This window comes from Colius striatus, chromosome 2 (genome assembly GCF_028858725.1).
Source record: "Colius striatus isolate bColStr4 chromosome 2, bColStr4.1.hap1, whole genome shotgun sequence".
Lineage (NCBI taxonomy): Eukaryota > Metazoa > Chordata > Aves > Coliiformes > Coliidae > Colius > Colius striatus.
In genome coordinates this window covers 121916947-121943380 of record NC_084760.1, presented here as the reverse complement: position 1 = coordinate 121943380, position 26434 = coordinate 121916947, and the positions used below count along the sequence as shown (strand labels likewise).

At 42.4% G+C, this 26434-nt stretch overlaps 1 protein-coding gene across 6 annotated transcripts in view; it reads right to left on the bottom strand.

Moving 5' to 3' along the window:
- Positions 1 to 26434, bottom strand: part of RALGAPA2 (Ral GTPase activating protein catalytic subunit alpha 2) — a 121218-nt gene that overhangs the window by 64050 nt on the left and 30734 nt on the right. For 5 of the 6 annotated variants that reach the window (XR_009818154.1, XM_061989407.1, XM_061989409.1 and 2 more), the window contains exons 12-30: positions 25671 to 25808; positions 24979 to 25127; positions 24505 to 24616; positions 23836 to 24073; positions 23157 to 23321; positions 20215 to 20352; positions 19620 to 19717; positions 19262 to 19352; positions 18925 to 19101; positions 17007 to 17200; positions 16440 to 16538; positions 16025 to 16180; positions 4805 to 4933; positions 3057 to 3185; positions 2007 to 2065; positions 1638 to 1746; positions 986 to 1096; positions 578 to 646; positions 273 to 410 (exon numbers count right to left, since the gene is read on the bottom strand). Coding sequence is in view for 5 of the 6 variants with exons in the window: in XM_061989407.1 (XP_061845391.1) it covers positions 273 to 410; positions 578 to 646; positions 986 to 1096; positions 1638 to 1746; positions 2007 to 2065; positions 3057 to 3185; positions 4805 to 4933; positions 16025 to 16180; positions 16440 to 16538; positions 17007 to 17200; positions 18925 to 19101; positions 19262 to 19352; positions 19620 to 19717; positions 20215 to 20352; positions 23157 to 23321; positions 23836 to 24073; positions 24505 to 24616; positions 24979 to 25127; positions 25671 to 25808 (2499 nt within the window). In the remaining variant the exon portion in view is untranslated. The remainder of the gene's footprint in view (positions 1 to 272; positions 411 to 577; positions 647 to 985; positions 1097 to 1637; positions 1747 to 2006; positions 2066 to 3056; positions 3186 to 4804; positions 4934 to 16024; positions 16181 to 16439; positions 16539 to 17006; positions 17201 to 18924; positions 19102 to 19261; positions 19353 to 19619; positions 19718 to 20214; positions 20353 to 23156; positions 23322 to 23835; positions 24074 to 24504; positions 24617 to 24978; positions 25128 to 25670; positions 25809 to 26434) is intronic. The other variant, XM_061989410.1, reaches the window with a different exon arrangement.

Here is a 26434-nt window from a genome sequence, read left to right as displayed (position 1 = left end):
AGAATTCAAATATTTCTGCAAAGAACACTTTCCCTGTCTCACTGTTTTAAGCATTTTAGCCTTCTCTCTTCACCAGTCTCTGTTCTACGTCTCAGATCTTATCTTCTTAACATTTTGCATTCCTGCCTTCTCATCTGTGCGACTTCTGCCCACGTTGCGAGAATTCACCACATCCTACAGCTTGCTAACAATGCATCTGTGCCTAACAGCATCTGTGACAGGCATCTTCAGACATCTAGACAAAACTAATCATGGTCACTCCTTATACTCACTCTGTAAATATAGTCCAGCAAAGGAGCTTTGGACGCATGTTGATCCTCAAGAACACCAGCAGATGCTGGCTCCAGCAGCATTTTCATGGGTAATGCCATACACCAATCCAATAAGCAAAGCAGCAGTGAAACTATGAACTAAACAAAACCACATAACAGAGTATTTAGGCATATTCTATTGAATATACCCATAAAGGTATGAGTCTGACATTTTAAAATATGACTCTGGTTCAAAGCATCTTGATGTAACAGTCCCCTCAAACAGCACAAGGAAAGAACAGAGACTGCTCTCTCCAGTGACATACCTTTTTATCTGCTTCCACTGATGAGTATTCAGCACTTGGCAAAAGAAATGCAATAGTGGCCACAAGGATCTACACCAAAAGACAGACAATTCCAGAATGACATTTAACCTCTTTCAGTATAAAGACAGAGCATGAACTTCATTTGAACAGGGGGTGAAAAAGGTTAAGTTCTCTTATGAGCGTCTAACTGTCCTTGTACCTCAATGTCCAAGTGAAACAAAAAGTTGTACTGAGCATTTTGGAAGTAAATCACTGGAAATGAGAGAAGTACAATGTCCCTAGAACTACAGCAAGGGTATCTCTGAAAATGTTTAATATAAAGTAACAGAGTAGCTCAAGCGAGGAATTACAGAATTAAGACAACTTTTAACCAATTTCCACAGGAACATTTTAAAGAAACCAGCCCACCTCAGTAATTTTTCTGGATAGAGATGATTCGTACTTCTGAAGCTTTTGCCAGTAAGAAACCAGCAGCTGAAGAACGTCACAGGCTACCTGAGCTACCAGTTTATTAGGAAACTGGAAGAGAAAAGGTGATTTAAAGTCAAACAGAAAATCCAGATACAACACAGTGCATTGTGTTTTCTACATTTTAAATTACTTTGCATCTACACAAGCAATACAAAATGTTACTGTTCCAAAATCACATTGTCAGCATTAGGAAAGAGGAGGCTTGACAGTGTCTGTGTAATCTTAACTTGGCCTGAGGTAAAAAGGGTCTTTAAGTACCTAATGACATGCTATTTTGGCAAGTAGTTTATATAGGATACCACCTTGGCCCCACTCAAGAACTGTGCCTGTACTCTGAACCATGCTCACTGAAGGTATTGAGCCACTAATTACAGACAAAGATTGAGAAGTGGGAGACCTCCTTTTGAAGACGGCTAATGCGGTGTCACTAATACTATGCAAAAAGTCCCCAGCAGCTGTGTGCTAAGCAGCATGCCACCAGCAGTGCCCTAAGCAGTGAAGGCAACCCAGCAGATCGTGCTCTGTAGCATCAGCAGCTACTTAAACAATGAAAATACCATTTTGATTACAGAGACTGTCATAGCCATACCTTCAGCGTCACACCTATGACGTTGATCGCTTCCTTCACTTGGGGGTGGTTTGTGCACTGTGTTAGTTCTTCACATATCCAAACTCCAAGGCTACAAATAGCTATGCATCTTTGCAAAAGAAAGAGGAGTTTTGTTGTAAGTTTCAGAAGAACATTGAAAATAAAAGAAAGAAGAAAAAGACATGCACAAAGACTCAATCTGTCTCTTCTCTCTCACACCTTCACGGGGCAGAGAAGGGACCTCGTGAAGAAGCGACTGAAACGGGATCAAAGCACGAGGCAGCAGGGACAACTCAGCTGTACAAGCACCAAAAAAAAGCGGCAAGAAAGACTTTCCCATTTTTCCATTTCTTTTACTCAGTAGTTTACCTTGCAGCTTCACTTGGCTCCTCTGTGGCATTCTTCAGTAAAATATTTATGAGGTAACACTAGGAAATAAATCAGAATAAACATCCTTGTCATACATCTACTTTAAAGCTGCTGTACAAGTTGCAATACAAACGATACTGTTCAGGTTCTAAGCAAGTTTAGTGTACTGTTTAGTACAGAAAAGACACTTTCAGAATTGAGACTCTTTTAACAAACCTCCAAGGACTCTCCAAGGCCTGATGAAGAAAGCATGAACAGGAGCCAAGCGTGCTAAGCGCCCTGTGTTCTCTCCACTTCTACCTGCTCAGGCTGAGAGGAACTCACAGATTCCTCCCCAGCTATACTTAACTGTGCACAGGTGCCTCGAGTTTTTCACAAAGCAGCACAAGACTGTGGGGACAACTGTTTGGGCAGGTTTTACCTGCAGGTGATGTTCTGGGTCATCTTTATTGGGTCTTTGAGAGAGGGCATGTGTAGTATTTCCCCAGCAAGACTATTGTTGTGAAAGTCATTGCGTTACAAAGCTTCCCATCTCATGAAGCAATTCATGTCTCAAGGTGTCTCACTGAAATGGTTTTTCAGGGAAAAACCATTCACATAAGATGCTGGTTCCAATAGTAGAATTTTCTTAACATTTTACTGTAATACCAACAAGATGAAAGTATCTCCCCTTATGCACATCCCACATCTCTTACAGGATAAGCTGAAATACATGGACACCATGAACAGACGCTTCAAGTAATACCACCACCGTCATTGAATGAATTGACCTGACTGGCATCTGTCTGGAAAACATCACATTTGATCACAGCCAGCTTCCTCTCCTTGGAAACAAAATGTAACTTGCAGTATCTAAGCTTTGTTCATTTTATGGCACGTCCTAAGCAAACCAATGCTTATCAAGGAAGCGCATACGTGTGCAGCTGAGGGGCTTTGAGGAGAAGGAGGGGTCTATTTTTGAAACAAAAACCACATAGTAAGGATGAAGTGACCGAATAGGAAACGTAACATTAGGTTACCTGAGGATTTACTAATGAAACGTGACTTTACCTTCACATCTGCAGTTCCTGCCACGATCTCGCCAGCTTCTGAAATGGGCCGCAGCAGTGGGATTTCCTGGTAGATATTTGGAAAGCAAACAAGAGAGCCAAGGATGGTGTGAGCTTCTGAACGGGGAGCCTAACAAAGGAAAACCAACACAAACAGTCACTTAGAAAACTTCACAGAGTTCTGAAGATGACATGAGCTGTGAGGCTAGTGGGCTATCACCATCCATCCCGAGTGTGCTGCATGCACAATGCAACTTGTAACGTGTCCTGATGCATGTGTCCCAGGAGCCCTTCCTCTGCAACTACAGCAAAAGCTGCATTAAAGCAGCAACTAACACCTGCACGTGCTTTTTGCTGCTGTCTCGCTGCTCTTTTTCTAGGGCCAAGCTTCTCCTCTAGCAGGGACCTGGCCCCACTCCTAAGCATGTTCTGCATTTTTAATACCTTCTCTGTTACTACACAATCCATCACCAATTTCCTGTCAAGAACAAATACATGACAACCTAAAGAAAAGCTAAGTGAGAGTTCTGAGCGCTAATCCAGCACAACTCTGGGCTGATCTCGTGACACAAAGGACAGCAGAATGCACTAAAGCTGACTGTACATGTGACAAAAATGCATTGACAGATTCCTACGTCAATGCAACCATCAAAAGAACACGGCATGAGCTAGAAACGTGTTAGCTACTGATACATAATCTTGAGTAACGCTAGAAATGCACCACACACTAAGTTTTTTGCCTGCAGGAGAAACAGAAATGGTGCTGGCTTGCGTTTTTTCCATGGAAAGCTGAATATTGGTCTCTTATCAGCACTTTAAGCTGTGCATCAATCATCAGGCTTTTTATAAAGACACGTCAGAAAATTAAGGGCTGAAAACTCTTTGAGGGACGATGGGAAAAGTACAGCGAGGCTTGCTCACCCTTTCAGCTCTTCTGACATACGAGGGGGCCGTGTCCCTGCACAGCCAGTACCTGCTCAGCTGCACAAGTGGCAAGGGCAGCAGTAAAAGCACTTGTCCCAAACAGACAGAAAGGTCTCCTCTGAACTGCTGTTCGTGTACAACAAAGCTTTCCTGCCTTTTCCAGGACTGCCAGACCTTTACCTTTGTTTTGCCATCCCTTTATGGATTTGCTATTTTCCCTTACCCTTCACTATTTTAATGTTTAGAGTCACATTTCTATTAGTGCTGAAATTCAGTAAGAAGTTCAGTATTACCAGAAGAGTTCTGTATTTTCAGTATTGGTCCACTGCAAGCAGCTAATGAGATTCCTGAAAGCCTCACGCAGAGGCTGCTGCTGTATTAGCGAGGAGACGACTTCTCACACTTGGGCCTTTTGATGAAACACCTCTGCAATACTAGCATGTCACCTTATCCCACAGCTTCACACATCAGCTGCCACGGTATCTGCCCCAAGAGCCCCGCTTCGCCTCGCACTAATGAGTCAACACCTGTTAGAGCGGAGACTCCTGAAGCTCGTTAGCGGGGCTGCCGGGGCCAGGGGTGCTGGGCACTGCCCTGCTCACCTCCAGTGTGTCTGTGCTCAGGACATGGCTGGGCTCCTGGGGCCAGGGGTGCTGGGCACTGCCTGCTCACCTCCAGCGTCTGTGCTCAGGACAGGGCTGGGCTCCTGGGGCCAGGGGTGCTGGGCACTGCCTGCTCACCTCCAGCGTGTCTGTGCTCAGGACATGGCTGGGCTCCTGGGGCCTGTGCTCTTGGGGCCAGGGGTGCTGGGCACTGTCTGCTCACCTCCAGTGTGTCTGTGCTCAGGACACGAGCTGCTGCTGTGATGAAGTCTCCTATCAGCATCGTAAAGCCAGGTAAGGCCAGGAAGAAAAACCAAGGTGGGCAGTGCTTTATGACTGTATTTAGGATATCCTGAAAGAGAAGTTACCTGGTAAGTAAGTTAAATGAGACAGGACCAAAACCAAACCAAACCAAGCCAAAACCAAAGGGCAGAGTCTGAGAAGATTTAACTTTGAAATATGCACTAGCCAAGGTGATAATTCACTGAGCCACACGGCTCTGTGTAGAACTGACCATCACATAACAACGAGTACTGCCCACTGCAGGTGCATTTAGTAGGAAAAAAATGTGCATTTTGTATTTTGGTCACATTTGTACTCTTAAATTCCTGTTAAAAAAACCCCAAAGACCAAACACCCCTGTGTGTTCGTTCATGCCTAAACAGAACTGTCCTCCTGTTCAATATGATAGGCTATTTCACGTGAGGCAAAACTCTGTAGCCATAAACCCATGAGGTGACACAAATGACTGTTGCCTCTGCCCAGAAGGAGCTCAAGGCAGGGCTGCTCCAGCACATCCAGGGGTTGTTGGCTCCTCTGGGCTAGCTGAGAAATGCAGTGATGTCAAATGCAAGGAGAGATGGTATACGGCACGGTAACGGACACACACTGATGCTAACTACAGCATTCAAAATCACTCATCAGTTATTAAGAAGGCAAATATAGATAAGCCTTGGGGAAAAACAAGAGTTTTTGCTGAACTCCTGAAGGAACAGAGGGTGGGTTTCTTTTGTTTCTAAGAGGTAGCACTTTATAGAATCACAGAATCATAGAATGGTGGGGGTTGGAAGGGATCTTTAGAGATCATTTAGTCCAACCCCCCTGCAGAAGCACGTTCACCTAGATCAAAGACAGAGCACCAACCACAGCCTTGCTCTCATCACTACTCTGTGATACACTTGAGCTAAGTGTTTCAACTTCAACACTTCCACATTTCAGTTGTTCACAGTCTCTCCAAATCAGATTTCCTGTAGTTAAGATTTGCTGCCTACAAGGTCTCAGCAGGTGTAAGATTAGACACAACATCTATATAATCCTTACTTGCAACATGAGTTTGCTAAGAATGGAAGCTATCTCTATACTGAGTAGAAGAGTATTTTTCATCTCAATAAAAATGCAAAGACAAGTTGCAAAGAAAAAACCATTTTCAGTGTCCATCGTGACAGGTTTCATGGTGTGCTGAAGAAGGCCTGAACTTAAATTTCACCCCAGAATGTGTCTGCATGCTCCACTTCCACAGCAGAAACTAAAGAAGTCAAACTCATTCTCTCTAGATGCAGATATGCTCTCACGCCACTAGCATTTTCTCAAAGCACTGCTAAACACCTGGACAGAATGCATTTCATGTTCTGCTAGGTATTTACTGCAGCAACATGCTATGAAATAACTGTGTTCCATGTTTTAAATAAATAATATTTGGCTCTAACATAGTGGCAGATAATGCTTTCACTTTCCTGAATAAGCTAAAATACCACTCGAGTTAATGTTTAAACTACTTTTAATCACTTCCTTTGATACATTTTACAGTCAGTATCAGTCAACGCAAACATTCAGAAAGAGAGAGCAGATGGATGCAGCAGCTCATAAAGTGGGTGGTAAACTCATGCTCTGAGCAGGACAAAAGACCCACCTTTGGATAATTAAGGGGCTGATTAACGCACCGGGCTCCGCACAACACAACACACCTGTAACTACAAGCGGAGCCAGGTACCGTGATGTGTTTGGTCTCTGAATAATTGGGCATCGAACTACAGAGCAGCAGATGGGAGTACACTTCTGTTGACATATGCCACAATAAAAGAGCCCCTGCTAACCTGGCCTGAAAGGTAACAGGGCGTCGGAAGCACAAAGACCTGCCGCAAACAACGGCATTAACTCCTGTCCTCACTCCATCAGCCCCATCTGGCAAATACCAGTGTAACGGCCGCCCGCTCCCTCGGCTCTCGTCACTGTGGAGAACACTTGGAAAATGAGGGTAAAAAAGGAGTTGCAAAATGGTTACTTTAATATATGGAAAGGTGCAAGTTTAGGCACAGTGTAACTGATACAACTGCAGCAAATGCTGTGACAACACACAGGTTCCAGAACCCCGTGAGCATGTGGCTGCGTGGATCTGCTTCCTGTTTATGGGATTCTTTCCCATGGCAAGAAACCTTTGAAAAGCCAATGAAACAACCCTCCATTTACTCTTTTTCTTTTGCTACATGGCTTCAAGTGACACAATCCCAGCTCAGATCCTAAGCCATGCTGACGCACCACACTCAAACGCTGGCAACATACGAGTGCGTATGAGCCCACACAACACTGTTCAGCCTAGCTCCGGTTTCCATTCTTCATCTGGGGCATTTCAGTGCACATCTGCCACATTTTGAGAGACTGTGTTTAAATTAATACAAGGCAGACTATGTCCTGACTGTTAATAGTGTCCTACTGGAGCTCAGCCCGACCAGAATGGAGAGGAGCCCCAGGCCAGGCCAGCTCTCCCATTGCCCCGTTAGCGCGCTCGCACGCAGCTCCCAGCCACAGCCAAAGCGGGGCTTTACGCAGCAATTCGGTAGCACCGCAGGCTTATCAGAGGATTCAGGCTTATGAGAAAGCCACCAAGTGAGAACATATGTCCTATCAGTGATACTGCAAAAATCAGGCAATTCAAACAGAGGCAAGTTGTTTCCTTCCCTTCAAAGCGCGGTTCTGTAAATGTAAACTCTGTCGAGCAGCTTACAGCCTAGTAAATGAATCACTTTAATTGAATGCTATGTACACAGCAACTGGAAAAACACAAGCAATAAGAAAAACATATGGTGAAGGCAATAGAAATTGGTTTACTCGTTCTGTGCAGTGTTGTTTCTTTACTTCTTTCATAATTGACCTTTAGAACGATAAACGTGTAAAATAATTTTGGTTTATTACGGCTCCAAACCTTTCAGCAATTACACAAAATGAACATTTAAAAGGAAGTATTCATTCTGGAAGCATTTCCATTGTTTACATAATTGCACAGCTATAATTTACTGTTCATGTTGTTAAAGAAAAGTGAAAAAAAGGACCATTACGGACAATTTAAATCCAAAATGATGCTCTGTGGTGTTAAAAACGAGGAGGAGGGGAGAGAAGGGGCCAACCGCACGCGTGTCCTTCTCAAACGCATTAACCCTATAAATGGCGTAGCATTTCAGGATAGGTTAATCCAGCAATCCAAATAATAAGGTCACAAACATCCACTGAGCAAGTAGAAAACCAGATTTATGCAAGTTCACTGAAAGGTCAACTGCAAAAATATTCTTCACCTAATTTTTCTTACAGCTTTTGCAGATTACAGGTGTAACCAAATAGCCTGCCATCTGCCCGCAGCACGTTTCCAATCGTCCCTCAACACGAACAACATGGATTTTTCACTTAAAGTTCACTCTGTTCTTCATTGAGAGGCACCTCATTAAGGGCTGAAATTTACCGCAGAGCAGAGATTATTAATTTACACGGGACTTAAGTGGCAAATCCTTCCTTACTTATCTGAAGGGAACAAACGCTTCCATTACTTGTCCCAAGTCTCCCCACCTATCACTACATTTTAGTTAAGGGTTAGTCTGCCAAAAATTAAGTTCCAATACAAATTTCTAAAGCACTTTGACACCCTCAGAAGGCACACAATTAGCTTGTCAGAAAAATCCATTTCAGCTTGTCACTTAAATCTAACCTCCAAAACTGTTGTATCTGCTCAAGTGCCTGGGACCAGAACGCAGTAAGGGGACAGATCAGAAGCCAGAACGACATTGTATTTGTAAAACACACATCAGGTTATTCACAAGCACTAACAATGACAGATTACTGCCCAAGTCACCTCCTGGTGATCGCTCCTTCCCCTCTAAACTCCTTTGGAAAGCTCTCTGTTACTGTCATATTCACAACACACCCCCCTCCCAAAGCCCTTGTGCTGACAGAGAAATGCTCAGATGCTCTGTTCACAGAGACCCGACACACACAGCAACAGCGTTTCTCCTCTTTTAGAATACATTTGGTATTTTCACAGCCTCGGAGACCACTGGGATTATGGAGACACTTCACATTGGAAGAAATCAAGCTCATGCACCATGAGAGGGAAATGTCTGAATACCCCTTTGCCACAGGTACAGAGGTACGGGCACCAAGAACACAGCTGCTACTCCATGGCACTGCTTGAAATGTCAAGTCAGCTTTGTGCCACCATAGGGATCTCTCCCAAGTGCCCGTGGCAGGACTGCTTCTATGTCTCTGGTTGCCAGAAACCAGCACAGCAGTGCTGAAGCATCTGCAGAGCATGAGGTTAACCACTGAGAGTGAAGGTGGTTTTGGGAAAGGAACATGAGCACCTGTCTGAGGGGACAGGTAAGGGCACACAGCAGGAAGGCAGGTCCTCCACCTCAGGTGGCAGTCAGCAGCACTCTGAACACTTCTCACTTTCACCTGTGTGCTGCGTCAGTTTTTGAGAGGGAAGAACACGTGCAGAGGAAAAGGGATGGTTTTGCACATTGTTATTAGAGCTTCCCCCAAAATGGCAACTACATTAAAGCTTGCTTCGCTTCCAATAGTCACTCTCAGAATTTATCATGTAACCTTGCACGAAACACAGAGAACAGTTAGGCGAGAAGTTGAAACAAAACACATCTGAGGCAGAGAAGGAAGGACCCGGAAGAGGCAGCCCGGCTGAACACCATGGCAGGGGCATCTCAACAAAGACACTTACTTCAGGAGATCCAAAAGCTACAGCAGTGATTGGGGAGGTGAAAGAAAAGGTGTGAGCAAAACGAGAGAGAGTTGTCTCTACTCCAAACACTCTATTCTGGACTGAGTTGTGAAAATACACAGGAGCTCACAGGCAGTGGGCACTCCAGCATGGTACTGCTGGGGACAGAGGAAAGACAGACAGAACAGCAACTAAGTGACAGAAATCTGTGTGGGATGGAAGCAATTTAGAAAGAGCAAAAGTATTACAAAATAAAAAACCCGAATCCAGAATTGTTTGAGAACACTCAGCTCTTACAATGGGCATCACCTGCTGCTCCCTTTGCTCCAGTCAATCCTAGCAGCTATTTTTCTCTGGCACTTCTAACTCACTCTACTGCAGGTGAGCAGAGGGCTATCCAAAACCTCTCCAGAGGGACCTTGGCATTTGTGGGTTTGTTTCTACTGTAAACACGCTGTCTGTGTTAATACTTCTTCAAAGCACTCATAAAGCACATGGTAGGGGCACACTGGCAAATTTTCTACAAAGAGCGAAATATGAGGGAGAGTAAAAGGGAGAAAATCATGGTAACCACTGGAAGAAAGTCACAAGAAACTAAAATAGAGGAACCAAAGCCTTGATAGGCTATGTATGATTATTTCCTTTTAAATGGCAGTTTGGAAAGGAATCTACAGTGCATGAGGGCTTCTGAAATGCTGTACCACTAAGGGTCCTCATGTGCAACCATTACCAGGCAGACACCTGGGCAAGAAGTACTTATTCCCCAGTGCACAAAAGCAAAGCTGCTCGTTGCTTGTACTTTTAGAAGACAATGCTCTACCTGGCGGATACAGGTCTCAGTGAACAGCCCTAATGGCTGAGCAGTCTAACAGCTGTACACTGCTCCTCGCTATGGAACGACAATGTAACAGAAAGATAGAAAAGCAGGGTTTTTAAAAACTTCAGATGGATGTTTACACACAGGTAATTAGTATGGCTTTTCTGGCAGCAGCTCTACAAAGAAATGCCTCATAGGTTAGCTGTATCTCATGCAAAGAGCTATAGCCGGTGTTTCTACATAGGCTTACTGCGTAACTGGTGTAGCTTCCATAATTAGCAACAGCGTATTTTAACCAAATTACAGGGCTTCGAGACAAGTATAACATGCATTAGTACATCATCACCTTTATTGATAGAGTATTTCATCTAAGTTGTGCTTTTACTGCTGAAAGGGATGGAGATCAAAACATAGCTGTTAACTTCTGTCTGCAGCTGGGCTGTGTCCTGTAGGCAGTCCAGCCTGTATGTGCTGAAATTTAATCACCAAGGACATCTGTCAGCTCATTTGGATTTGAGCTGCGTTTTCTTTCCTTCTGTAGTTAAAGTTTATTCTGCCCTTAAGATCACTAAACTATAAAAGCCATCAGCACAGCCTCTTTCCTTGTCTACTGGACAAGGAATTCTCAAGTCTGTTATACTTTTTTATTATGTTTCTTAATATTTTCTATTATATGTATGTGAGCACTCTATTCCAGAGATGCTCTGGCAAGCCAGCGTAATTGTACATTTATTAAAACCCGTGTCCAAAGTCGGGAACACAACTAACACTAACCTCTTAGCTCACTTTTCAGCTGACCTCTGACCACTGAGCACAACCACCGTGGCACGTGCTGTTAGCAGGCTACACTGAGCACGTTAATTGGTGTTACAAGCCCTGGGAGTAGGGTTTAGAGGGTGACACTTTCTTTAAAAATTATGCTAAACAGCTGGGGGTTTGGAAGCTGACAAATACTGAAAACCTGCCTCCTCTTTTACAGCATAAGGACACGGCAAGGACCTAACCCGCACTGCACTTTCTCACGTTAAGAAATAGATCAGCATTACAGAAAGCCACACAAGTTTTAGGAGAAAAGCACCAGTAATCTAGAAGGATTATTTAGGTACCAGAACTGAGGAACCAGAACTACCTCAACAGCTGCTTTCTGACAAGGGGGTTGAATTGGCAGTATTTTGGAACTGTGTCTTGGTGCTTTTGCTCTTTAGCAAAACCAAGGAAGTTATGAGGCAAGGAGATGCTCAGCTACCTTTTCAAGTTCGTATAGCAAAACTTATTGCTGCAGTGAGCAGCCAACAGCAACAATGAAACAGAAACAATGAAAAAGTATTAAGACTTCAGTACACTTTAAACAGCTGTATTTACTGTACAGATCAAAACGACATGTTTAGTTGCAATCACTGGAATGGGGGGTTTCAGCCATCAGTCCCACATAACACCATGAGGCAGCCATGTCTACCCAAAAACTGCAACAGGCTATCCTCTGGCATATCTTAAAAATCACACCCCAAGAACATTTTGTGCTTTCTCATAATCTGGACAAGGAACTCGAGCAAACACAGGTGAATCACCTCCAGTAACTCATGACACAGCAGTGAACGTCCAAATCCCCTTTCCTTTCTATTGGAGGTCAGGGAAGGGATGTGGCAAACCTCTGAATTTCATTCATAAAAAACTGTAGGGAAAAATCCAGTCTAACTAGAGCAGCAGAAAAATGCCCACTGCCTTGAGCCATGGAGGGGGGACTCATCAGCCACAGACAGTCCCTGACCTCAGGCCCCCTCTCAAGCTGCAGCCAGTTACGATGCCTGCCCTACTGCTGTTTGTGAAACGACTTTTCCCACCTGAAAAGGTGATGCAATTGTTGCAGAGATTTATTCACTTCTTCACACAGAGATGTTTGTTGTTAGACGCTTCCACGTGGACGAATTAGATGCAGCTCATTACTTCACTATCTCCTTTCTCATCTGCTAATTGCTACGTCTTGAACTCCGAGTGCCATGGGAGCTTCCTATAAATTACACCCTTACATTGCTCTTTTATATACCCCAGGAGACAAGTCTGCAAAGTCAGGTTGCACTTGCTGAGAATACATTGTACTCATTTACAACCACATTAAAAAACGCACTATTTCGTTTTTCTGTCAGCACCAACATTTACACACCACAGCAGGAGTTTTGAACACTTACATCCTTAAGGGGGGACGTCAAAAAGAAACATTTCTGATGCTAAATAAACATTCAGGTTACAGAGGTTTCTGACTAATGTATTCAAATTAAAAGTGACTTAAAAAGCTCCTCCAAAGAGCCAAATAAGATGTGCTGGAGTTGGTCTACCTTTGTGTTGCTTTCACCCGTAAGTTTAAAAGTTGCACTAGCCTTAGGTGCAGAAGGAAAATTCCTCCCTGAGAGCCATTCCACCTCCCCCCAGTAAATGTTCCTTAAGAGTGAGAAATTAATGTTTGTGCTCAGCAAACAAAAACCAATCTGCGCTGGAAACATCCACAGCAGTTGCATTTTGGTATGCAGTGACTTGAATCCTAACAACCATCCTTTGGCAGGAGGAGATTCTGCAGTGCTATGAAGAACTGGGATGTATGTTCCAGTGATCCCTGTGCCCCATGATACCAGTTTATCAGGCTACAGCATATACCAAAAATCACTGAGAAGTACAAGCTCCACAAAATCAGCACCAGTACTGTGTGGCACTCGTACCTCACGCTGTTCCTTACAGGAACTGAGAGACCCTGTGTCAGCAAGTGCTTTGCAATGCATACTTTAAGCTTTGCCACGGTTTGCAGGTATCACAGGAGGTACTGCTGCCTCTTACAATGCATTCCCACGTTTGTAGTGACCCTCAGCATGCAAATTGTCTGCCTGGTCTCAACACCCACCAAGCCCCTTGATGCTCATCTTATTGGAAATACAGAAATAGGTATAAAGATTGTGCCTCACATCCATATGGTGCATGGGAATCCAGGCTCCAAAGCACCATGAATTGACACCTCAACTCATTTCAGAGCAAAGGAAAGCAAAACTGGAAGGACAGCAACACAAGAGAAAACTTGTGGTCAAGTGTGCCACCAAGAGACAAAAAAAAGCAAAATCAAGCGAGGCAAGGAAGAACAAAAGAGCAGCAGCAGCATGCAAAGTGTCTGGGAAGTCCTGGAAGCACATGCAATATGAGGCCTGCCTGTGCTATGCATTCCTCTTCATCTGCAGCTTCTGGATTGTAGCTCTTCATAAGGACTCAAATCCTGTGTGCAACAAAGCAAGAGTCCAGCAATCTGGAACTCTTACTGACACCAAAATGCAATAAACAGGTAGGGCAACCGTTCAGCGACATCCAGCTCTACGGTTTAAAAATCTCTCAGTTCCTTTGTAGGAACTGGCTCTCCAGGAAGCAGAGTTCAAAAAACAGAGCACCCTTTAGCTTACAAAAAAAGAGAAGTGCTGACAGCCAGACTCCTGAAAATCTGGCCATTTCACGTCAATCTGTCGATTAAAGCAACTTAAATCTTAAAATGACTGCCAGTGTACATCCCTGTAGCCCTCTGTTGGTAGTGCCTGCCATACTGACGTAAGGGCCTTCTGGCTTTCAAACATAAAAGTTAATTTACTTTTTATTTCAAATCCAGTCTCCATCAGGCTTTAAAGTTTCTTGAATTGTGTGTTGTACCTCGGAGGCTTTAACCCTGCGTGGCTTTTAAACTTCAGGGGGTTTGATCATAGTGGGTGGTTACCACACAGCCTTGTTTTGTAGGGGCATGAAGTTATCCTGTACACCAAGGACTGTTAAACTGTCTGAAATCTGAATGGTGTTAGCGGAATGAAAGAGTAAGGAGCTCTTCATGACTCTCAGGTAACACACCAAAGGCACAAAGAGGAGTTACCGCTGCTGGTTTATGTTTCCTCGTTTGTGCTTTATCAAAGGCAGATGCTGACGGTTTTCTCTGGAAGTTTCAGCACCCACCAGGATTCTCATTTGCTTCCAGAAGAAAACCCTTTATTTTGTTGTTTTCTTTTTTCCCCCCCTCCCTCATTAACTACTTAAGAGGAAGACTCTCCAGCTACCTTTCCAGGAGGACTACTGGGATTTGGAGGACAAGTGCCTGCTAACGATTCACTCTCCCTCTCTTTCACCTCAGACATGAGGGACGCTGTGCTCAGGCACCAGGGCTGACTGGGGCCCGTGTGCCCTCTGCTGGTACCCACCACAGCTTCAGCTTTCGTCACACTGCTGCTTTTAGAGGAGGAAAACACTCCTACAGCTACAAAAACAGATATATTTTTAGCTATTTCTTATTTCCTCTAAAGAGTGGGTTATTTACAGTTTCTGTGAGTATTCAGCAGTTTCTGTGGCCCAACAATCTTCTTGCATCTCAACAGATGTAAGATGGGAGATTCTTCACCTCCCACTGAATACTTTATTATTTAGGCCAACCCAGGACACAGGGACCTAAAATTAACATTTTTTCACACAAACAGAATGTTCTGGCAGCACCTCTAGGTTACAGTGATAATCACAGAATGGTGGGGTTGGAAGGGTCCTTCAGAGCTGCTCCAGCCCAAGCCCCTGCTAAAGCAGGTTCCCCTTGATCAGGGAGCACAGGATCGTGTCCAGGCGGGGTTGGAAACCTCCCGAGAAGCCTCCACACCCTCCCTGAGGTGGCTCATGTTGAGTTTGCTGCCCACCAGAACTCCCAGGTCACTCTCTGTGGAGCTGCTCTCCAGCAGGTGACCCCCAGCTTGTACTGTAGCTTATCTGTAAGATAACCTTCTGTCTTGGTGCTCCCTTCGGGCCCCTTTGCACCAGTTAAAAAGAGCTGGTATGGTAGTTTTAAACCTCCCCTGAAGGACTAATCTTGAAGGGGAAGTCTGGAGAGGATGCTATTCATTCCTGCTGTCCTTGCAAGCAATGGCACAGGGCACTCACAGTGGCATGCTGAGAGTAGACACTGCTCATAAATTAACATGAAGCTCCTTGCAGCCCCTCCTTTGTCCAAGATTGTGTGTAGCATTTTGACCCATGACAGAAAGTAAAACCATCATAACATGATTTGGTAGTAACCACTATCTCTCTGAAGCTGTGCACAGTGTGAACAGGAGACCAACTCCAGCAGCTGCTGTGGAAACACCGACTTCGCAGCATCACAGCTGGCACAAGAGCCACTGCACACACGAGGCACCCACTTTGGCAGAACCAGAGTTTAAACTGTTTACATACTGGTCAAACACAGCGTAGCTAAAGGCTTAATATATCAACTAAGTGTTTGAACATTTCTGACGTGACCAGCTCAACCCAGCTACTAACAGTGCACTGCAGGTGGGCTGAAACTCACCGCAGACTATTCCTCAGAACATCAGGAGACCAAGAAACACATCAACAGGTGTCTGTGGTGCAGATGTGACAATCTCACAAGCAAGTAGTTGTTTAAAAATTTGTAACCAGGAGGTTAGGACTAGGTAATTTGAAGAGAGGTACAGACCAGGTTACATAGGATAATTTCAGGCAACAATTGTTGCAAAGCACTGCTTCCTTTCTGCTTGGGTTCTTAAAACATGAGAACACAGACATTTCCATCAGCACACAGTTATAAATGTCATTTTCCCGTCAAGTAAAGTTTGTACCTGGTCTTCACTTGTTAAGCCAAGGTGCATCACAAAGTAAAAGTGAACCAGGAAATCAGAGTTTGGTAGCACATCTTGCCGCCTGGTCATCATAGCACAGATCAGCCTGTATGCCTGAAGTTTGCCTTCCTTATATTCATTTGGCAGAGTGGTTGCCTGAAGAGAGCAAAAACCTTCTATTACTCCTTCTTTTTCTACTAGCCAAGTGATGCAAAGCTGTGTAGGTAGATTTTCCATAAAGCAAATCTGCTTTGCATGTTTATTAAAACAGATTCTGGTCCAAACAGCCTTTGGAGGGTATCTGTCGTCTCAGCCAGCAGTGACTGTACAGGTTAAAAACAACACAAACAACACACAAACTCAGCACCAATGGGGATGAAAACACTGATGCATGAAGGCTTTAGAAACAACTCACCTTGAACAGCCATGACGCAAAGATTCTGAGAGGAGGAATTAAGACAGGAGGAGAGGGGGTAGACTGATTGTCCACACTTATGGCGAGGTTGTCCCGTATCTAATGGTTTAAAAAGCAGAGAGTTAAACACCTGATAGCTTTCTTCATTAATGCTCTGTATTTTGTACTATTTCCGTTTCACTTTTTTATTTAAGGCACCACAGTGCCTATTTAGGCCAAAACCACCAGGAAAGCCTGTTCTACTGCACTTCCCCACTGCCTAAGTAAATGTCACCACTTTAGGTCACACCATGGGTTTTACATGGAATAGTAACACTCGTGGCATTCTATTCCATACTTTTATTTCATTTGTTTCCTCACCCCATTTAAATTAACTAAGTTCTCCTGTCATTGAACAGGATCATGCTCTATTTGGGATATCTACTGGAAATCAAATAAGTTTAGCTTGCTGTATGGCAGAACCCTCTAAATCTCAGTTTAAGTTCTAGATGCTGATACTAAATCAAGTTTAATAATGATTTTTACAGCAGAACCAGTACTGTTAGATGAAAGCATCACATACAATACCTTTGCGAGTTTGTACCACAATTCATAAAGATACCCAAACACTTTTGCATGGATTTTAGGTGACTGTATATTGTTAACATCGCCAAGAATTCCCAAGATTCTCCTCCATAACACAGCAGCAGAATCAGGATGCCAGCCGATGAGGCTTCCCCCAGCAATTATACTGCAGTCATCAGCAAGGAATTCACTACTGTCTGTTTAAAAAAGTTACATTGCCCTGAATTAGAAATGTGGTGTAGGTGTAGGTTTGGTGAATAAAATAGAAACATTACTACCATCTTTCACTCTAAAGCATTATCTCACACTGAATCATCTCTCTCTTTTTCATTGCTCAAGCTAGCACATGATTCAAAGAAAAGAACTAGGCAGAAAACGAGGGCTAAAGGGCCTTCTACAAAGAGATGGCATGGCTCTAGGTCGGTTTGAGATCAGACAGGTTGCCTCCACTCAAGTTGTTCTTTTTTTAGCAGGGAGGCAAATGCAGTGAAATGCATATTCACCTACTACAAGACATTTATTCAATCAATAACTGGCTTTTACAGGTAATATTTCTATTTCTAAAAGTCCTTTCTTTATAAGATCACACGGTATCTAATGACCTGGAAATACAACTCAACAAAGGAACTAAAAAGCATGTGCTCCTAGCGAGGAAGAACATGCTCAGGCATTCTCATTTATATGGAAGCAGTTGCTGAGACTGCAGTGTGCAAACTGAGAAGGAAGGGAGCACTTTGTGAGGGCTCTCAGGGTATCAGAATTAACATGTTGAAACAGCAAAAGAAAAACTCCACGCTGAAGCACAAATTTTAATAATAGGAAAAGTTCCATGATCTTCTATTGGACCTGCAGGCAAATCAGACCTGTGGGCCAGTCTGGCACCCTGCAGTGCTCAGCAGCCAATGATTTGAGGAAAGTTGCAGAAAACCTCTGCACTGGCAGAGGTTAATCACCTGCATCCTCCCAGGATGCCAAGGTCAGCACAATAACAGTCATTTCAGACGGTTTTATGTCAGCTTGACTTTATTTTCAAAAAACACTCCGGGGATTCTTGGTTTTGCTTTTTGCTGGGTGAATTTATCCTCCACAATAACCCTTATACCATGTACTGTATTACAGGCCACCTCTGGCACAACAGCAGCATGATCTGTTGAACTAGGTGTGCTGGTTCATTACATTAACAGATAGTTCAACGACAAAAAAATCCTCCAAACTATGCATTTGTGAGCAAAACCAGCCTACAAGGTAGTTTCATATGTTACTGCACTAAATTAATGAAGTAACATCTCTGACTCACATGATCAGACGGGAAGGTACATTTACAAATAGCAAAGGATCAAAATATTTCAATAAATAATCACAAAGGTTGGATATGTTAAAGATACTATAAATAAAATTAAAAGGTAAAGGACTTTCACTTCCAAATTAACTCCTCTGAGCAGGCCACTTACCACATCCTACCGGAACACTGGCATTGTGTACTTAAAAGTGTACAACAGGTGTGTAACAGGATTAAGATGAGAGAAGTTAACATGTATTAACCAGTTGTTTCCTATCAGTCAATATGTGTAGTAAGGAATTTCATCAGGCCATTCTGCTACAAAATCAAACCTATTAACTGAAAACTTCAAGGAAATTATTTTATGGAACACTGGGGCAGGATAAGAGAGCAGGAGTGACCAGCTATCACAACTCAGCTGATGAGCAGGAATTTGACACAATAAGCAATCCAGTTATTTTCAACTGTGTGACCATCTTCTGGATCAGTTTATCTAAACTCCTTAAACTCCAGGCATCCAAATCTTATTTCTGAATGAACACTATGAACAGAGCTTGGTGACACATGCCAAAGGAAACACACTTTTTACAAGTAAACTGAATTGTATGAGTTAAAAATCTGAAACAGTCTAGACTACAGTACCTGTTAAATTTGCAGTATCTGAAGGACTAAGCTGAAGCCAGGGAGGTGCATCAGGATCCACACAAACATCTGCTGAGGCATGAACTTCCTGATCATCTTCAGAAGCTTGCCAGGGTATGAGCGCAATCTCTACCTCGTTATTATAGCCAATGGAGGTGTCGCTGCTAACGCTTTCACCTACAGCAAGAAAAGCGTTAATAAACATCACAGCCCTGTTTTTCAGGACTACATTAGCAAAACATGATGAGAAAAGCCTTTAATACATCTGTAACAAGTCAAAATTACGACACTGATTTCAATTGCTACACTGAAGAAAAACACTGTTTCCTGAACTCACTTTTTTCTCTCTCTCTGTAGTTTCCATGGGACTGCTGCAGGTCTGCCTTCAGATCCAATTCAGCTGTACTACTACTTCTTCGTATTAGTACCTTCAGGGGAAAAAAAGGTTTATCTCAGTTTATCACAGTTTTGAGAATGTCATATTTTAGCAAATTTGAGATACACACACAGAGTTTTAGAAACTAATTACAGCTCGGCCACGATATTGACATGGAGCACCCAAACATCTTTCACTGTCTTAAGGAAATCACTGTGCTTTCAACTTCAGTCCAGGGTTTCTAAATACTACAAGGCAACTGATGAGAAGCAAAACATTGTTAGAATGTTACTAATGACCACTTTCAGTTTTGCCTTACTTGCTCGGCTTCATGTTCCTTCTTTGAACATCCCTTATTTTCCTGAACTGATCTGGAGTCTGAAGAAGTTAAATTATGAGAACTTCCAGCCTTTTTACCTAGAAATTTAGGAAGTAAAGAAGACAGACATTTGTGGAATCAACTAGCAAAATTTCAGTTACATTTAGACAAACATTCCTTAGATTTATAAGTCATTCAACATTGTAACGGAACACAGTGTGCTCTGAAAAATCCTGCATCAGCCTAACACCTTACACCACAGGGACGGTGCAGAACTGCCAGCTTGAATGCACAAATTTTAAACACAAGGCAGATCACACAAAAGTTTAAGAGCTCCATACACAATGCATACACTTGTAGCTGTCATTTATAACCACTCTGCTTTATAAAAGGTCCCACATTTGTGGTCCGTTATCATCTTATAAACAGTTCTTTCAACGAGATACCAACATTGTATTTACTAAGAAAACAACATAGAAACCATTTTATAACAGAGCTGGATACCAAAGTAGCTACGAGTAGCATTTAAGAGGCTCAACAAATGTCAACACTTTATCCTCAGAAGTACAGTATCACTGTATCTTATCAAAACTACCTTGAAAAAAGTCAGATGGAAACTGATCTGTAATATCTGAAGTGCTGCTGCTTCGAGTTAGTTGCTGTTCCTGATCTGCAAACAAGCCCACAGCTTCTGTCCCTGTTGCATTTTCCAGCTGTTGAGATTCTTCGACTTCTGTTGATTTAATTAAAACACAAAAAATATAACATGCTCTCTCTCTCTATATATATATATATAAAATATATCATATACTTCAGAACTATGCAGGTGTGAACTCCCCACCTAAGAAAACTGCATGAAAAAGTGACCCAATCATGTATTTAGAACTCCCCAGTTACAAAGCTAGAATTGTAACATCTAGCCATAGAAGTCATGACTGAAGTTTGATAGAATATCCTTTAGAGAGAGGTGTATGAGCAGTGTAAGTGGTCAAAAGCCTAGAAAAAGGGCAGAAATTACTCTGTTTGGAGTGCACAAGGAGGGGTGGGAACAGAGCTATGCCTTTCACAACTATAGACTCAAACTAGACCCTGTTTGTTCTGGAAACAAGACAAAATAGAGGAGAGGCATCAAATCTAATATAAAAGCAGTGTGCAAAACAGAGGGCTGTGTTTACTGACCTCTCCTCCCTAACAAAGGGAAGGGAGAAACAAAAAATGGCAACAATTGAAACAGACTGAAAAAGAGATCTGAACTATATAGGATTCGAGCTTATTTTGCGAGGGCAAATTGAATCATGCAGCTTTTTTGCTGTAAATCCAAATGAGGAATAAAAAAAGAGAGGCATGAAAATTTAAGTGAGAAAGTAAACTGACATATGGGGAAGGTGCAACAGGAACTCGTGAGATTAGCTAGTAACACAGGGCTCGTAGAAACGTGTCTCTCAGCATTGGCGGCGGTGGGGGGAAAGACAATAACACTTGGGATCAAGTACATTCCCATTCAGTAGCAGTAAACTTGCTCCTCTCTTAATAGCTCCCAATATTACTTAACACCATGTTTTGAACAGATCTGAGGCACAGCCAATGGAATCAGCGCAAAACATCTCATTTCACACCGCTCAAGAACGATCAATGGGACAGAAAGGGAGGAGACAGACAGCAGCTCAAAAATACAAAGAACATGTATATAAAAGATGACTTTACAGTACCTGACAGTCTGTGAGAGCAAGAAGTGTAAGAGATACCAGGTAAGAGAGAGCTCACAGTGTGAAGCAGAAGAGGTACACTTTTAGTAGCTGGCAAAGGCTCATAAAGATGAACACAGTTGCTGATAGACTGGCTTCGCTTAGCTTCCAGGAAAAAATAAAGCAATAATTATGTCAGAAAAGAATAAGTAAACACTTGGGGTTTTGAATGTCATGGTACAATGAAACAATGCTTTTGGATTAAAAGAAGTTTTACAACTTTAAGCCCAGAAGTGGCACCTACCTGGAAGCAGCAAATGCTCTGGCATTTCTATCTTGACTTAGGGGGGTTTTGTTGCTTTCAAATGAGGGAGGGAGAATATTAGGGATTTAAAGCCCTCAGTGGGAGATATTTTCTTCAAAATGTCCACTCTGCTAAATAAAGTCCTCCCATGAACAGCCCTGGCTTCTGCATTCACCTTAGGGAATGACACATTTCATTCTGATAGATGACACCTCTGGAGGATTAGTAGCTGAGGTTTTGGGTTTCTAAATAGTTTCCCACTAGAAAAGGGATAGCAGCTTTATATATTGGAAACTACTATTTGTTATAACCATATGTGCAAATATAAACTTCTTGGGCCTGATGATTTGAGGGCCACTGATGACAACAAATCCCATGAAAGCCAGAGTAATTCTCTATTTACATGACCACGAGACACAAAATTAAACTAAGGGCATTTTACATATCAAGTTCATCCACCTACCTGACAATCTACTTGCTCCCTACCAAATAAGGTTTTCTTACTAAAGGTAGGAATTTCCTTTATCTTGAATGCCCACAACCAAGTACTTGCTGATCAATATTTCCAGGTTCTCTCTACTGCTCTGGTGAGTAGTCTAGAGCAGAAATGCTGCAGCAGCAGAAGGAATTCTCTGCTGGGGCACAAATAAGAACTCGATGAATTTAAAAATAAAACAGACACTAAGAACTGAACTGACTACACTGACAAAACATTTTGTGATCTAAGCTGAAGCCTGTGGTTTAGCTACGAAGCCTGTAGCCACAAACCCATACTAATTCACCTTCAAGTTCTCCACGTAAGAAACACAACTCATCTGTTACAAATGAGGAAGGAAGCTGTACAGCAAAATATCACCTATTTGAAAGCAGGAGATTTTCTATGGGAGTTTTAATCCATAGCCCATGGAATTGCAACACAGAAACATGCTACCATGAAAAGAGACCAAGCTCAGGCTGCTGAAATGTTTGACAAATCGGGTCTCTAGTTCAATGCCTGAGGTCTCAGACATTCCAACATCATTCCTCCCTCCTGTTCTCCTTTCTCTTGTTTTCCTCTTTCCAGAAGTAAACACGAGAGAAAAGAGGAAAAGGAGATCCTATACATACCTAATTATGCTAATAAAAAGAAGGCAAAAAAAGTGCATAAGAACAGAAGCATTGAGTATCTGGTGTACTGTGTGCTCATAGTAAATAGCCAGCTGTTTAACAGTTCAGAAGCAATATATACTGTCTGATGGACGTTAATGAATGCTTTCTTATGAATTCATAAAAACAGGAATGCACTTCTTCACCAAAAAAAAAGGTAACTTGACTTTTAGTTAAGAGTAATGTATTTGAAAGCATATATGTAGAGTTTTGCTAAATACTTTGATTCTTTATTCACACTGGTAGTGGTCAGGACATCTAGACACAGGTCCATGACATCTCTGTTTGGACATTTAATTATGAACTTGCTTGACTTCTGGAAGCAGTCACATCTCAAAGGCAGATTTAAAGCTTGAGTTTTACTGAGTGTTTGGGAACATAAACAGTTAGTTATAGTCTAACCTGTTGCTCTTTGACGAACGATATTTCTTGCTTTCTCAACTCCTGGGGCTCCAGAAGTTGTGGCACTTCTGAATCTCATTGGCTCCACTACTTCAGGATGACTTTTCCAGCTTAATGAAAAAGATCTTCCCACTACAGCTGTCTTCTGAGGCTCTAAAATGCCACCTTAGAGATGAAGAAAATAAAATTCTCTAGCATTGTATGCTTTGGGACATATTTTTGCTGAAGTATGAATGGATCTACAAGCACTCAGACATTAAAAACATCCATCTTTGAAACAACATAGATGATGACTACTAAAATTATGTGCATCGGTTCCAAGGTGGCACGTAAATGTAGCTAAAATACCACCATTAATATAAACGTTAACAAAAACACATGAAAAGCATTCTAACGCTGATGCCAGACCACAGCACAGGAAACCACGTTTCATTTCCACCACAGAAATAACTGATTTTGAGCGCGTACTAAAACCTGTTAAACAGCCATCTTCTACTGACCCTAATTACCTCTCCTTCCACAATGAAGGATGAGAACACAGAAATCCAAAGCACTTTGCACTTGATTAAACAGCTTCTTATATTAGATTAAGTAGTATTTAATGTTAGATTATTTTTTAAGTTTAAACTTAAATATTTAATCTGTTTGACATAAAAAGCACTAAAGTGCAGAGACTAACCTTTGCCTCGCTGCTTTTTTTCTTTCTGTTCACTGAGCTTATCCAAGGGTAAGTTTGTCATTTCCACCCCGTACACGGTTCTCGCCAGCACCGCTGTTAGAGAGTCCATGATATTGGCCCACTCGTTTATGAGCTCCTCCCAGTCCGTCAGGGCAGACAGAACACTGAGCAGCTCATCCCACAGCTCCCGAGAAATATAAACACTCAGGTTGGCTCTGATCCAAGCTACAATGAGGGTCTAAGAGAAAAGAAACAAGTGACAGTCAATGAATTTCTGTCAAGGTGAATTCAGCACACCAATACCACAGTGTCAATGTTTCATCTCATTCACTGTGACTCAGTTTTGACTTGCCAGCTGAGCTTCTAGGAAAACAGTTACACCAAGCTTACACTTTAGAGCTACTCATTAAAGACACCCCACAAGAAAACTGTATGACTGCTTGTTCTAACATGGTCAGTAACAGAATCCTGAAGAACAGACCAAATCAGTGTCCCTCTGGTAGGACCAGTTTACAAAATAATTACTTGTACTACTGCAAAGGAGAATTTGTTCATGTTTTACAGGTAGGTTTCACAGTAGTGTGCAACAGTGCTTAACTAAAACGATGGGCAATCGTCACGGAAAAGTACCACTAGAAAATCCCAAACAAACCAACCCCAAACACTCACTCGGAACAGCAACCCCGACATGCTCTGAGCGAACGTATCCTTCACTTGGCTTTCTTTTGGCTTCTGCATCACAGCCTCTGTTATTCTAAGGAGTATCTGCAACATCTGTTCCCTGGTTTCAAAACAAAATTGTACTTTTGTTCACATGTATTAACTGTTCTTGTTGATTTTCACATACCAAAACTCCCTCTTAATTCTCCCGTGAGTCTTATGTGCTGGGAATGTGATCACACTGCAGGCTTCACAGATCACTTGCAAAATAGTTGGTTGTGGACTGTGAAGTCAGGACTGGAAACACCAGCCAGAACCCTGAAGTCAAACAGTACAATGAGAACCTGCAATCTCACAAACCAACTCAGGGGCGAGTCACAAGTGTGACTTTTGTAGTAAGGCCTATCCCTGAGAAACCCAAAAACTCCCCCATAACATTTTGGATCATTTTCTCTTAAATGCTGCAGAATACATGAAGCTTACCATGTCTTTTTATTCATTGACAGTTCCATTATCATGTGCCTAAAGATACTCAGGACTGCTTTGCAAGCATCTACTTGCTCCTTCAGAAGCACAGGGACTTCAGTGCATGGTTCCAGTAAGAACACATTCGCAGAGTTTGTCAAGAATACCTTCAAGACAAGCATTTACAGTCACAGTTTACACAGTGTCAGGAATGCAAAAGAGCCAAGACTTACAATAAAATACTTGTCCTTCTCCAGTCAAACTTTTCACTTTCCTTAGAGTGAGTTTCATGTTTTACCTATGGCTTTATTTCTACATCGTTTAAGAAAAAGTCAGGTGGCACTGCAGAGCCCACAAGGGCATGCACTGCACTGTGTGGCTTCTGGAGGCTTTTTCTTCTGTCAGGCAAGAGCCCCATTCCTCCAGCCACACATTTCCTGGCATATGTATGAGCAACCATCATTATTTCCAATACATGAGGTTCAACAAAAGCAAATCACAGAGATGTAGAGTTCTGATTGATTCCTAGTACCCATAGGAGAAAAAAATGAGCTGCTGTCTTAAAATGTAGATAAGGCTCCAAGACAGGATCAGATGGCTTAAGATACATTTGTTTTTCAAGTCCAAAGCATATCCTGCAAAACCCATCAACTGCTGGTAGTTATTTTCTTTAATCTGTTACAACCTTGTACCCTTTCTGTACAACACACCTGTAATGCAGCTTGAGCACCAGCTTTTACATTTTTGTCCTCATCTTCTAATATACAGCCTCTGTTAACAGCACTGGTAAAGGAGTAGGTTCTGCCCCAGCTGGATGAGCGCTTATGTCCCGAATGGTCAGAGGTAAGCTTTCAAAAACATGGTTCAGTTAGTGACAAAGCAGAAAGGAGCATGTCTGTATTTATTCAAAATCATTTATAATGTCAAAAGAAAACAAGCAGAAGCTGTCATGTCCCACATTCATTTCAGCAGGGAAGTCACCTCTATTACTCCTTAAATCTTCAGACAAACAGACTGCATATGGAATTGGAAGGTTCATCAAAGTTTTAAGAGCTATGTTATTTCAAATGTTTTAAACCACATCAGTTTAGTCACTGACTGTAGCACTACATGAATTTAAGCCTGGAAAAATGATAAATCCTCTACAAAACCAATCTGCCAAAGCCTGGTAATTCTCACTGTTTTTACAACTCAAATCTCTTAGTAAAACAAAAAAATTCCCTTTAAACAGCGTCAAAGTCAACTTTTACTGACTGTTCAATATAGGACACTAAAAAAATGAGGCACACAATCTGTATCTACACTTTTATTTCCCAGATTAAGGTGTCTGAATCCAAATATTTCACACAGTACATACAAATTCGTAGATCTCTTTACATTCTTCAGTAACTGCCACCAAGGGGAAATAGTTCCACATGCACTAGTCCAACAGACAGTGTAAATTTTAGCACTGCAGAACCTACTAGTATTTCTC